The following is a 14852-nucleotide window of genomic DNA, read 5'->3' on the forward strand; positions in this document are numbered from 1 at the left end:
TCTGCCCTGAAGGCCAGCATCCCGGAGTCGCCTCTTCACTGTAGACGTTGACACTGGCGTTTTGCGGGTACTATTTAATGAAGCTGCCAGTTGAGGACCTGTGAGGCGTCTATTTCTCAAACTAGAGACTCTAATGTACTTGTGTTGTTGCTCAGTTGTGCAGCGGGGCCTCCCACTTCTCTTTCTACTCTGGTTAGAGCCGTTTGTGCTGTCCTCTGAAGGGAGTACTACACACCGTTGTAGGAAATCTTCAGTTTCTTGGCAATTTCTCGCATGGAATAGCCTTCATTTCTAAGAACAAGAATAGACTGTCGAGTTTCACATGAAAGCTCTCTTTTTCTAGCCATTTTGAGAGTTTAATCGAACCCACAAATGTAATGCCCCAGATTCTCAACTAGCTCAAAGGAAGGTCAGTTTTATAGCTCCTCTAAACAGCAAAACTGTTTACAGCGGTGCTAACATAATTGCACAAGGGTTTTCAAGTGTTTTCTAATCATCCATTAGCCTTCTAACACAGTTAGCAAACACAATGTACCATTAGAACACTGGAGTGATGGTTGCTGGAAATGGGCCTCTATACACCTATGTAGATATTGCATTAAAAACCAGACGTTTGCAGCTAGAATAGTCATTTAGCACATTAACAATGTATAGAGTGTATTTCTGATTAATTTAATGTTATCTTCATTGAAAAAAACTGTGCTTTTCTTGCAAAAATAAGGAAATTTCTAAGTGACCCTAAACTTTTGAACGGTAGTGTAATTTATAGCACTTTTTTATGTTTTACAACATTTTGCACAATAAAATAACTTTTGTAAAAAGAATGTATTTTTTCTGTTGCCAAGTTGTGAGAACCATAAGGGTATGTTCACACAGCAACGCCAATTACGTCTGAAATTACGGAGCTGTTTTCAGGCGAAAACAGCTCCTGAATTTCAGACGTTTTGACAAGTGCACGCGTTTTTCGCGGACGTAATTGGAGCTGGTTTTCATTGGAGTCAATTAAAAACGGCTCCACTTACGTCCCAAGAAGTGACATGCACTTGTTTGAGGCGGGCATTTTTTACGCGCAATCTTTTGTGGCGATACCCAATACGTATGGTTTATTATTTTTTTTCAATAATAAAGGACTTGATAAGGGAACTGGGCGATTGTGTTTTATTTTATTACTTGAAACTTTTATGTTTTTTTCACTTTTTTTACAGTCCCACTAGGGGACTTGAAGGTCCAACGGTCAGATTTTTTTTTTCTAATACACTGCGCTACCTATGTAGTTCAATGTATTAGATCTTTCAGTTATTCACTGACAGCAAGCCGATTAGGCTTCGGCTCCCGGCGGTTCCTAATCGGCTTCCGTAATGGCAGGGCAGGAGGCCATTGTGTCTCCTGTTGCCATAGCAGCAGTCGCCAGTCCTGATTGCATGTCAGGGCTGGTGATCTGCTAGCAACCGCTAAGATGCAGTGATCTCTTTCGATCGCTGCATCGAAGGGGTTAATGGCAGGGATCGGAGCTAGCTCCGGTTACTGCCGTTACAGGTGGATGTCAGCTGTAACATACAGCTGACTTCCACCGCCGATGACACCGGATCAGCTTCTGAGCCGGCGCTATCTTGCTGGCGGCTACGGAAGCCGATCAGGCTCCGTCGCAGTGCGGGGGCTGTAAGTTTTCCGTGCTAGGCAGACCGGGAGGCCAGTATTAGGCCTCCGGTTGCCATTGCAGCCACCGGAACCCTCGCAATGTCATTGCTGGGGTTCCGATGAGCTGCAAACACCTTAAATGTAGCGATAGCGTTTGACGGCTGCATTTAAAGGGTTAATGGAGGGAACGAAGCTAATTTCGGTCCCCACCATTACAGCCGGATGTCAGCTGCCAGATACAGCTGACATCCGGGGATGATGGCACCGACTCAGCTTCTGAGCCGGTGCCAAGAATTTGGCGTATGGATGCGGGAAGCACTATCTTTCCATGGCGTACCCATACGGCAAATGTCGGGAAGGGGTTAATGAAAAATAATGCTGGAAATAGATCACTCTGTGTGTAATGAATCTATATTATATATGAGTTTCACTTTTTGAATTGAATTGCTGAAATAAATAAAAATTTTGATATTATAATTAATTGAAAAGGACCAATATATATATGTGTGTGTGTGTATATATATGTATATGTATATATATATATATATATATATATATATTAGTGTGTATGTGTGTATATATACATGTGTGTGTGTGTGTGTGTATATATATATATATACACACATATACATACACACACGTGCATGTATGTGTGTGTGTGTGTGTATATATATATATATATATATATATATATATATATACATACACACACATACACACACACACACACACACACACACAGACATATATACACACATACATACTATGTGGTCGAAAACGTTGGGACGTCTACACATGACACTTACAGGTTAGTCACTCAACAGAATACGCTTCCAGAGTCCAGTGGCAACGTGCTTTACACTACTCCATCCAACGCTTGAAATTGTGCTTGGTGATGTATGGCTCGCATGCAGCTGCTCAGTCATGGATACCCATGCCACGAAGCTCCCGGAGCAGTTTTTGTGCGGATGTTAATGCTAGTTGAGGTTTGGAACTCGTTGCCAACTATTATGCACTATGCGTTTAAGAACTCGGTGACCCTGCTCTGTAACTTTACGTTAATATCTACCGGGGAAGAAATTGAATGAACTGACCTGTTGCAACGGTGGAATCCCACTACAGTACCACACTCTAATTTAGTGAGCTCTTTAGAATGACCCATTTTTCACAAATGTTTGTAAAGGCAGACTGCTTGGCCAGGTGATTGATTTTATACACGTTGCAATAGGAATGAATAAAACATCTGAATTCAATGATTAAGGAGTGTTTCCCCATACTTTGACAATATAAGTATTCATACAGTGGAGCCTCTTTTAGAAGACCACTCAAAATTGCATTGAAACATTGAAAATTAGTCTTCTCAAAGAAGATGGCCAGTATGCATAATATATGGTGGAACTGAAAATCTGTCCCAGGAAATAAAGTGTCTGGAAAAGAGGTAGGGTAGTCTTTCGGAAAAGTTGATATTCATGCTACTAGGATCTAACTTTATTTTTGTAAAAAGTGGACTTTCGCTAGAATAATGAATGTAATGAGTCTTAAAGTCAATGCTTTCTTGGAAAAATATGAAAATAAGGGACATTCTGTAAATAGACTCATTTCTCAAGTTCTACACGTGTAGAGGAGAAGTTTGTGCATTATCTTATCTAAATAAAAATGATCAGTGATCAGTTCCATCACAAATTCAGCTCTGCAACATTTACATATTTATATCATTACAGATCAATTTACCTGTGAGTATTAGGGTATGTTCACACACTTAACCAAAAACGTCTGAAAATACGGAGCTGTTTTCAAGGGAAAACAGTTCCTGATTTTCATACGTTTTTTATTCAAAGTCTATAGAGTCTATGAAAAACGGCTCCAAAAACGGCTGAAGAAGTGACACACACTTTTTTCTCGCGGCAGTTTTATTACGCGGCCGTCTTGAAAAACAGCCCCGTAGGAACAGAACGCAATTTTTTTTTTCTTACTTTCGATTTTTGTGGCGCTTCGCTGTGATTCCGCCGCAAATATCGCAACACACACTGCTTTGTTGCGAGTTTAAGCACCCCATTGAATTCAATGGGTAAACCCGCAACAAAAGAGTTGCATATCCGGAGAATTGACATGCTGCGGTTGAAGTAACCGCACCGCAGGTCAATTTATGTGCGTTTTTTTAGGCGGAAACTTACCACACTGTGGGGACGAGATTTATTCAAATCTCACCCACACTGCTGCTACTCTAATACGCTGCGGATTTTCCGCAATTAATCAGTTGCGGAAAATCCGCAGTGTTTACGCTGTGTGTGTTCCTACCCTAAAAGAAACAAACTATTCATTGCTCTAGGAGGAACTGCCCGAATTTTGTTGGATAAGGAATAGAAAATGTACAATACAAAATATTTAGACGCATTAGCATAGTAATAGTCACCTAAAGTTAGTGGATTATTCAGTCTTTACTAGTTAAAAAGGGATATGGTCAAAAAAGAAAATTGTCACGCAACAATACGGTGCTCATTTTACAAATATGCTGGGTGGCAGAAGCCACAACTTACTAGTCATTTATTAAATTGTATGTTTTCACTATTACTAATTTTACCTTATATATTAAGGCTAATAAGGCCTTTTAGAACGGTTAATTTTCAAGTACTCAGTTATTCATACCACATTCATTTGGTTTGGGCTAAAAATGTAATGCATCTTTTGTAATAAATAGATCTCATTAACTATTAGCTAAAGATAGATTTGAATGTCTCCTATGACTTTGCTGTAAAAAAAAGCAGATGTTTAATGCTGTAGTGACTGAATATGAACTGCTTTTAGTCACTTCTTCACGGTTCAGCACTGACACCCGACATCCATTCTTCTGGACCGAAAGAATACTTTTCTTTAATTCTTCATGTCTGCACCCATTCTTTAATTAAAAGGAATGTCATAGACCGGCTTTAAACATAGATGTCCCACTCGGTTCTCAGGAGACAATGTGATGGATCGCTACTTCTGAAGTTGCTGGGGTGTGCTAAAAGCTTCATACACATTGGCTGCAAAGTCTTTTACTTGTTCCATGAGTAGGAGATCCTATGAAATAACGATTATGCAGACAAAACAAAACATTAAAATTTAACATTGGTAAGACAATATAAAAAGAACATGTCTTGTGATCCTGTTTGATGACAAATGTAACTCCTTAGTGACCAGCCCATTTTAGGCCCTAATGACGAAGCTTATTTTTTAATTTTTCTATAGTAGCATTCAAAGAGCTCTAACTTTTTTATTTTTCTGTCGGCATAGCTGTATGAGGACTTGTTTTTTGCAGGATTAGTTGTACTTTTTAATGGCACCATTTTGGGGTACATATCATTTTTGATTAACTTTTTTTTGGGGGGAATAGAAAAAAACCCTGAAATTCCACCATTGTTCTATGCGGTTTAAATTGACGCAATTCCCTGTGCGGGGTAAATAACACGTGCCCTTTATTTTATGGGTCGGTACGATTACGATGATACCACATATGTATATGTCTTTTATGTTTTACGACTTTTAAAAAACACTTTTGGACTAAAATTCTTTTTTTTTGCATTGTTGCTTTCCAAGAGTCGGAATTTTTTTATTTTTCCGTCAATGTAGTGATATTTTGTGCTTGTTTTTTGCGGGACGAGACATAGTTTTGATTGGTATGGTTTTGGAATACATGGAACTTATTGATTAACTCTTATGACTTTTTTGGGGTGCAATGGAAAAAAATAGCAATTTCGCCATTGTTTTTTGCGTTTTTATTTTAGGTGTTTACTTTGCGGTTTAAATGACATATTAACTTTATTGTTTGAGTCATTACGGTCTCGGCAATACCATATATGTGTACTTATATTTATTTTTGACACTTACTAAATAAAACCACTTTTTATCGGAAAAAATTGTGTTATTTATTTTTTACTGTAATTTTTATTTCACATTTATTACTTAGTAAAGTCCCCTAGTGGGACTAAAACAATATGCGATCTTCAGATCGCTGATATAATGCTTTGGTATACTTCGTATACCAGAGTATTATTGCATGTCAGCGTAAATCTGACAGGCAATCTGTTAGGACGTGCCTCTGGCTCCCTCCCTCTGTAAACAAGTTAAATGCCGTGGTCGCTATTGACCGCAGCTTTTAACGGTTTAAACGGCCGCGATCTAAGTAAACTTCGATCACAGTCGTTGGAGCAGGAGTCCGGCTGTCATCAGACAGTCGAGCCCTGGCTCCAGCGTGCACAGTACACCTGATACAGTGGATCAAAAGACAGTATCACACATGATAGGCTTAGATATAGGGTCTAGCTCGCTGACATAGCAGCTTCACCGCTGGACCCAGGAAAGGTAAGTATAATAATTGCTTTGCTTTTTTGTGTGCTACTAATTTTTTTGGGGTATTTGTTTTTTTACAGGTTCGGATGTTGGACTACTTCGGATTCGAGGACTACTGCGATGACAGCTATTTTTATTCTCACTAAAATGGTTAGGGTTGTGTGTTTTTTTTTTCAATAAAATATTATTTCTATGTCTTTGTATTTTTTTAAACTTTATTACTACCGCCTAAGCAATGGCCACTGGCTGATTAACAGCGTCCATTACTAAGGCGGGGCTTAATGTTAGTCGGCGAAAAGGCTAACACTAACCCATATTATTACCCCGGTACCCGCTGCCACCAGGGTTGCTGGGAAGAGCCTGGTACAATCCAGTACCCAACCATCTGTAGCGATGGACGGGCAATGGGGCAGCTGCAGGCTGGTATTATTATGCTGGGAAAGCCCAAAAACAGTGGCCCTTCACACCCTATTAATGCTAGTCTGCTGCTGTGTTATATCTGGCTGGTTATGAAAAACGGTGGGGGACACCACGTAGTTTTTTCCAATAATTTATTTAAAAGAAAAAACTACCTGGTTTTTCATAACCAGCCAGATACAACATAGCAGCAGTAGGGTAGCATTAACAGGGTGGGAAGGCTCCACTGTTTTGGGGTTTTCACAGCCCTAATAATACCACCTGCGGCCACCCCAGTACCTGACCATCGCTACAGATGGTCGGGTACTGGATTGTACCCGGCTCTTCCCAGCACCCCTGGTGGCGGCGTGTACCCGGGTAATAATGGGGGGTTAGTGTTAGCCTTTTTACTGGCTAACATTAAGCCCTGCCTTAGTAAAGGACGCTGTCAATCAGCCAGCAGCAATTACTAAAGTGATAGTAATAAAGATTAAAAGAAGATACAAAGACATAGAAAAAATATTTTATTGAAAAAAAACAAAAAAAAAACACATTCCTCATTAACCATTTTCTTGAAAATAAAAAAGCCGTCATCGAAGTAGTCCAACGACCAAACCTGTAAAAAAACACAACCACACAAAAAAAAACATTAGTAACACATGTGGTAGGCTTAGATACAGGGCCCATGTGTGATCCTGTCTGATGGGCCCTGTATCGAAGTCTACCACATACTAGGCTTAGATACAGGGCCCCAGCAGACAGTAATCTTGTACAGTATAAGATTACTGTCTGCTGGGGCCCTGTATCTAAGCCGACTATGCGGAAGACTTAGATACAGGGCCCATCAGACAGGATCACAAATGGCCATGTATCTAAGCCTATCATGAGGTAGGCTTAGATACAGAGCCCGGCAGACAGGCTCACACCGTGTCTGATCTAGTCTGCTGGGCCCTGCATCTAAGCCTACCACATGTTAAGCTTAGATACAGGGCCCAGCAGACAGTAATCTTATACAGTATAAGACTACTGTCTGCTGGGGCCCTGTACCTAAGCCTACTTTGTGGTAAGTTTAGATACAGGGCCCATCAGGCAGTATCATACATGGCCATGTATCTAAGCCTACCACAAGGTAGGCTTAGATACAGGACCCCAGCAGACAGTAATGTTACCAGACAGTAATGTTACACTTACCCTCCTCTCCGGTTTCGGGTGCAGCGGATGTCCTGACTTCATCTCGCGAGGTGACGTCACAGGCGGCGCACAGCGTTGTGACGTCATGACCCGAGAAGACATCAGGACTTCCGCTGCACTGGGAAGGAGGATAAGTATAGTGTCATTACTATAGTTACAAGGGCCCTTGTATTATATTACATCGGCCCCAGTTACTATATTAACTTTTTATAGATGCAGTCTGGGGGGGGTGTGGCCTCCCTTGGCTTCGGGGCCTCGTTGCAATTGCGACCCCTAAAGCTGCACCACTGTGGCAGTCACCCGGGAATACGGGCCAAAGATCCGGGGCTTTGGCCCTGAAGGCCCGATGCTAGCGACGCCCCTGGTCATGCACATTCCCACCAACTGTCATATATACAGTTCTCAACATTGAAATTGGAACAACAAGAAGGACAAGCCATAAGGTTATTCAAATACAGGAAGTAGCAGGTGTCGCTAATATCTGCAAATGATCAAATTTTTAAGCACCTAGCTCCAATACGTGGCATGTGGAAGGGGCATAAAAACCAGATTGAAAGCAAAGTTTTTTAGCCACATGAAACCTTAAAAATCAGTTCAAGTGGTGTGGGATGATTGTGCAATGCCTCCTATTTGTCGACGTGCCAGTTATCGCCACTTTTTGCAAACTGAGAGGGACAAAATCCTTGAACTGAGCGACTTTAGTTTCGGTTTTTTTCCCCCCCGAGATAAATATTACTAATTCCTTATTATATATATATATATATATATATATATATATATATATATATATATATGTTACTAATTAAATATATATATATATATTTATTACTTATTAAATATAATATTGTTATATTATATAATATAGATATTATTAAATATTAATATATTTATTTATCATTCTTCATTGTTTTTTGCAATACATAAATGTACTATAATATACATATCAAAAATATCCAATACTATATCCCATAGTGGAAACACAAAACATACAATATACAATATATATTAAGCCCAAAAATAATTATCTTTTCAGGGGATAAAAAAAAAAAGATCCACTTTTCCCATGTCTTTAGAAATTTTTTCGTTTTCCCTTTTGAATACAATCCATTTTTTTTCAAACATCAAAATATAATAGATATAGTTACTCCATGAAGACAGTGGGGGCACATTCCTAGAAAACCAATACCTTGCAATCCGCTTTCTTGCGGCATAGATTAGTTTTTGTATAGCTCCATCATCTATTAAAGGGTATCTGTATAATATCTGAGACTCCTGTCTTCTCTCTTGGCGTCGGAAGAGAGAAGACACATCAGCACCAGGCGTCAGAGGGTACAGTGCAGGGTATGTGCAGGTAAGCATAGCAAACTCCCGAGAGACGAGCATATTAACCTTTTGGACGCCTGGAGCCGATGTATCTTCTTTGTCCGACGACAAAGTTAAAGGACCTGTGGGTGACGTCACGCTGTATGTCTACAGTGAAAGAAGCTGGGTGGGAACGATGAGAAGTGTATGATGCTGATTCGTCAGCGTCATACACTTCTATTCACAACTCCCAGTTGGTAAAAACACAATACACGCCCAGTTGGTAAAACGAGAAAACACGCCCAGTTGTCCATTGAAAAGCTCATTTGCATAATTATAAAATTGCTCATAACTTGGGCAAAAATGATCGTTTTAAAAAAAAAAAAACAACAACTTTGCTGTTATCTACATTGCAGCGACGATCACATTCAATGGGAGATAGGGATTTGATAATCTGGTGACAGAGCCTCTTTAAGTTGGAGATGCCTAAATAACTTCTGAAAATGTATAGATGTATATTTAGACGGCATAAAAGCTGTCTGATCATCATTTAAAATCATAGGGATAACCTTGTTCAATCGGTTGGCAAGGATCTTTGCTAGAATCTTCAGATCGTTTGTAAGCAATGAAATGGGGCAGTATGAATCAATACATAGTGGGTCTTTATCAGGTTTTAAAATAACAGCTTCTCCCATAGATTGCAGCAGAGAGCCCCTCTCAAATGTGCCTGTATAAACCCTATGCAGGTGTGGTATTACATTTTCCCCAAACTTCATACAGAGATCCATTGAGAGTCCATCATTGTCAGGTGCTTTACCACTCGGCAGTTGGAGTACCCCCATTCGTATATCATAGAGTCAAATTGGTGCATTCAGCAAGGGCCGTTGTTGGGTATCGATTCTGGCTAGATCTCATTTAGACAAAAACTCATCCAATTCTTGCACTGGGTAATTCGCCCTAGATGCATATAGTTCCAAGTAGTATTTCTCAAACTCTTATAACATATCCATCTGGTGAATTAAAATTTTACCTGTAGAATTTTAAATAGCTTCAATACTATTGGGGGAGAATTGGGGTCCCCTACAGCGGGGACCGATCGCTGTGTCCCCGCTGATTAACCCCTTAAAAGCTCGCAGCTTTTTAGGGGTTAAGCTGCCATCGCCGCCCTGCTACACGATAGCGGCCGGCGATGGTGACTATGGCAACCGGACACCAAACAATGGCGTCCGGCGATGCCATAGACGGAAGGCTAGTGGGTCCTGACAAAGTCAGGACCCACTATGCTTGCGGTCAGTGAGTAGCTAACAGCTCTAATACACTGCACTATGCATGTAGTGCAGTGTATTAGAATTGCGATCAAGGCCTCCTGCCCTCAAGTCCCCTAGTGGGACAAAGTAATAAAGTAAAAAAAAAAGTTAAAAAAAGATGTGTAAAAATAAGAAAATAAAAGTTTTAAAAGTATTAAAAGTAAAAATCCCCCTTTTTACCTTATCAGTCATTTATTATTAATAAAAATATATAAACAAACAAATAAACTATACATAATTGGTATCGCCGCGTCCGTAACGACCTGAACTGCAAAATTATTTCGTTATTTATCCCGCACGGTGAACGCCGTAAAAGAAAATAATAATAAACCGTACCGCAATCACAGTTGTTTGGTCACTTCACCTCACAAAAAATGGAATAAAAAGAGATCAAAAAGTTGCATGTACCTAAAAATGGTACTGATCGAAACTACAGTTCGTTACGCAAAAAATAAGTCCTCGCACGGCTTTATTGATTGAAAAATAAAAAACTTCTGGCACTTAGAATAAGGTAACACAAAAAGTGAATGATTTTTTACAAAACTTATTTTATTGTGCAAACGCCATAAGACATAAAAAAAAACTATAAACATCTGGTATCGCCATAATCGTATCGCCCCGCAGAATAAAGTGAATATGTCATTTATAGCGCACGGTGAACGCTGTAAAAAAAATAGAATAAAAAAACAATAGTAGAATTGCTGTTTTTTAGTCACCACGCCACCTAAAAATAGAATAAAAACTGATAAAAAAGCCGCATGCACCCCAAGAAAACTACAATGGATTCCTCAAGGGGTCTAGTTTCCAAATTGGGGTCACTTTTGGGGGGTTTCCAATGTTTTGGCACCACAAGACCTCTTCAAACCGGACATGGTGCCTAATAAAAAAAAGGCCTCAAAATCCACTAGGTGGTCCTTTGCTTCGGAGGCCGGTGCTTCAGTCCATTACCGCACTAGGGCCACATGTGGGATATTTCTCAAAACTGCAGAATCTGGGCAATAAGTATTAAGTTGCGTTTCTCTGGTAAATCCTTTTGTATTATAAAAAAAATGGTATAAAGAGGATTTTCTGACAAAAAAAAATCTGTAAATTTCACCTCTACTTTGCTCTAAATTTCTGTGAAACACCTAAAGGGTTCATAAACTTTCTAAATGCTGTTGTGAATACTTTGATGGGTCTAGTTTCTAAAATGGGGTGTTTCATAGGGGTTTCTAATATATGGGCCCCTCAAAGCAACTTCAGAACTGAACTGTTACCTAAAAAAATAAATAAATTGGGCAATACTTCGCTTCTTACATTATACTGATAATGAGCCGTGCCCACCCCGAGATGACCCCAGTTTTGACCATTTGTATAAACGGAGACCCCTATTAGACCGTTTCAGTGCCCGGTTTTCCCAAGCATACACCCCCGAGAAGTGTATTTCTATTGATGAGTCCCTGGTACATTTTAAAGGGAGGGTTCAATTCCGCGAGTACCTGCCGGGTAAGAGGGCAAGGTATGGCGTGAAGATGTATAAGCTGTGTGAGAGTGCATCAGGGTATACCTACAGATTTAGGATATATGAAGGAAAGGCCACCCCCAAACCAGACTGCATCCTGGACTACAATAGGTACATGGGAGGGGTGGACTTGTCAGATCAAGTCCTGAAGCCCTACAGCGCCATGCGGTGTGGTATAAGAAGCTGGCTGTGGACTTCATACAGATGGCATTGTACAATGCGTACGTGCTACATCGATGTGCAGGCCAGAGGGGAACTTTCCTGGAATTTCAAGAAGTGATTATCAAGAACCTAATCTTTAGGGACCAAGAAGGGGGGGGGGGGCACCCAGTACTTCTGGAAGCGAGGCCACACGCATCGTACCAGGGTGGCAACACTTTCCAGGAGAAGTTCCCCAAACTGGCAGGAAGGGAAAAAGTCAAAAGAGGTGCAGAGTCTGCTATAAGAGGGGGATAAGGGAGGACACAATATATCAATGTGACATGTGTCCCGAATAACTAGAGCTCTGTATGAAAGAGTGTTTTAAAATTGATCATACATCCCTTGGTTTATAATTTACCCCAATTTTACTTACCCTGATGCACTCCGCACAGCTTATCCCCCCTCGTCTTTCCCCTCTGTGCCCTGCTGTGTGCCCAGGCAGCTGATAACAGCCACATGTAGGGTATTGCCATACCCAGGAGAACCCACATTACAGTTTATGGGGTGTAGGTCTCCGGTCAAAATGCTCACTACACCTCTAGATGAATGCCTTAAAGAGGCTCTGTCACCAGATTTTGCAGCCCCTATCTGCTATTGCAGCAGATCGGCGCTGCAATGTAGATTACAGTAACGTTTTTATTTTTAAAAAACGAGCATTTTTGGCCAAGTTATGACCATTTTCGTATTTATGCAAATGAGGCTTGCAAAAGTACAACTGGGCGTGTTGAAAAGTAAAAGTACAACTGGGCGTGTATTATGTGCGTACATCGGGGCGTGTTTACTACTTTTACTAGCTGGGCGTTGTGTATAGAAGTATCATCCACTTCTCTTCACAACGCCCAGCTTCTGGCAGTGCAGCACTGTGACGTCACTCACAGGTCCTGCATCGTGTCGGCACCAGAGGCTACACTTGATTCTGCAGCAGCATCAGCATTTGCAGGTAAGTAGCTACATCGACTTACCTGCAAACGCCGATGCTGCTGCAGAATCATCTGTAGCCTCTGGTGCCGACACGATGCAGGACCTGTGAGTGACGTCACAGTGCTGCACTACCAGAAGCTGGGCGTTGTGAAGAGAAGTGGATGACACTTCTATACACAACGCCCAGCTAGTAAAAGTAGTAAACACGCCCCGATGTACGCACATAATACACGCCCAGTTGTACTTTTACTTTTCAACACGCCCAGTTGTACTTTTGCAAGCCTCATTTGCATAAATACGAAAATGGTCATAACTTGGCCAAAAATGCTCGTTTTTTAAAAATAAAAATGTTACTGTAATCTACATTGCAGCGCCTATCTGCTGCAATAGCAGATAGGGGTTGCAAAATCTGGTGACAGAGCCTCTTTAAGGGTGTAGTTTTTAAAACTGAGTCACTTCTTGTTGGTTTCAACTGTACTGGTACCTCATACCTCCCATGGGCCCAAACGGCAGTTTATCACCACAAATGGGGTATTGCGGCACTCAGAACAAATTGCGCAATAGAATGGGGTATTTTGTTTCTTGTGAAAATAAGAATTTTTGAGCTAAAACGACATATTATTGGAAAAAATATATATTTTTTTAATTCCCAGCCCAATTCAAATTAGTTCTGTGAAGAAACTATGGGGTCTAAATGGTCACATTACCCATAAATGAATTCCTTGAGGGGTGGTTTCCAAAATGGGGTCACTTTTGGGGGATTCCTACTGTTTTGGCACCTCAACACCTCTCCAAACCTGGCATGCTGCCTAAAATATATTCTAATAAAAAAGAGGCCTCAAAATGCAATAGGTGCTTCTTTGCTTCTAGGGCTTGTGTTTTATTCCACGAGCGCAGTAGAGCCACATGTGGGACATTTCTAAAAGCTGCAGAATCTGGAAAATACATATTTCGTAGTGTTTCTCTGGTAAAACCTTCTGTGTTACAGAAAAAAAATTGAATAAAATTAAAATTCAGCAAGAAAAATGAAATTTGCAAATTTCACCTCCACTTTGCTTTAATTCCTGTGAAATCCCTGAAGGGTTAAAAAAAACTTTCTAAATGCTGTCTTGAATACTTTGAGGGGTCTAGTTTTTAAAATGGGGTGTTTTATCAGGCTTTCTAATACATAGGCCCCTCAAAGCCACTTCAGAATTCAAGAGGTACCTTAAAAAAAAGGCTTTTGAGATTTTCTTAAAAATATGAGAAATTGCTGTTTATGTTCTAAGCCTTGTAACGTCGAAGAAAAATAAAAGAATGTTCAAAAAACGATGCCAATCTAAAGTAGACATATGGGAAATGTGAACCAGTAACTATTTTGGGTGGTATAACCGTCTGTTTTACAAGCAGATGCATTTAAATTCTGAAAAATGCTATTTTTTCAACATTTTCTCTACATTTTGCAATTTTTCACCAATAAACACTGAATATATTACCACGAACATGAAGCCCAATGTGTCACGAGAAAACAATCTCAGAATCGCTTGGATAGATTTAAGCATTCCGACGTTATTACCACATAAAGTGAAATATGTCAGATTTGAAAAATGGGCTCTGAGCCTTAAGGCCAAAACTAGGCTGTGTCCTTAAGGGGTTAAATGATATGATGCGGCACATTTAGCTAAGGGGGTATCACTGCCCAGGACTCCCCCCAGTTTATCTAATTTAGAGCACATCAAAAGATTAAAATCTCCCATACGCAGAAGAGGAACAGGACCAAACTCTGCTACCAGCAGCATTATATCAGAAAGCAGCTGGACGGTGGATGGAGGATTGTGGACATTTACTATAATAAAGGATGTAAAATGTAGCTGACATGACAACACAATAAACCTCCCTTTAGGATCAATTTTAACAGATGTAACATTACATTGCAAAGATTTGGTGACCAGCAAATAGTAATTAGAATAAGAAGCATGATAACCATGCCTGACCCATGATCACGCAAGAGCTCGCAATTTGGATCAAAGCAAATTAGTTTCTTGCAAAAGTACGATCTGCATATTGCATATAGATAGGATATTAAG

General features: G+C 40.2%; 1 protein-coding gene across 11 annotated transcripts in view; it reads right to left on the minus strand.

The window, feature by feature from the left end:
* Positions 1-4057: 4057 nt before the first annotated feature.
* PEX3 (peroxisomal biogenesis factor 3) overlaps positions 4058-14852 on the minus strand; it is a 219380-nt gene continuing 208585 nt past the window's right edge. For all 11 annotated transcript variants that reach the window (XM_075862647.1, XM_075862645.1, XM_075862648.1 and 8 more), the window contains one exon: positions 4058-4698. In XM_075862647.1, coding sequence (XP_075718762.1) covers positions 4615-4698 — 84 coding nt within the window. In that variant the 3' untranslated portion in view covers positions 4058-4614. The remainder of the gene's footprint in view (positions 4699-14852) is intronic.

Source organism: Rhinoderma darwinii, chromosome 4 (genome assembly GCF_050947455.1).
Source record: "Rhinoderma darwinii isolate aRhiDar2 chromosome 4, aRhiDar2.hap1, whole genome shotgun sequence".
Classification (NCBI taxonomy): domain Eukaryota; kingdom Metazoa; phylum Chordata; class Amphibia; order Anura; family Rhinodermatidae; genus Rhinoderma; species Rhinoderma darwinii.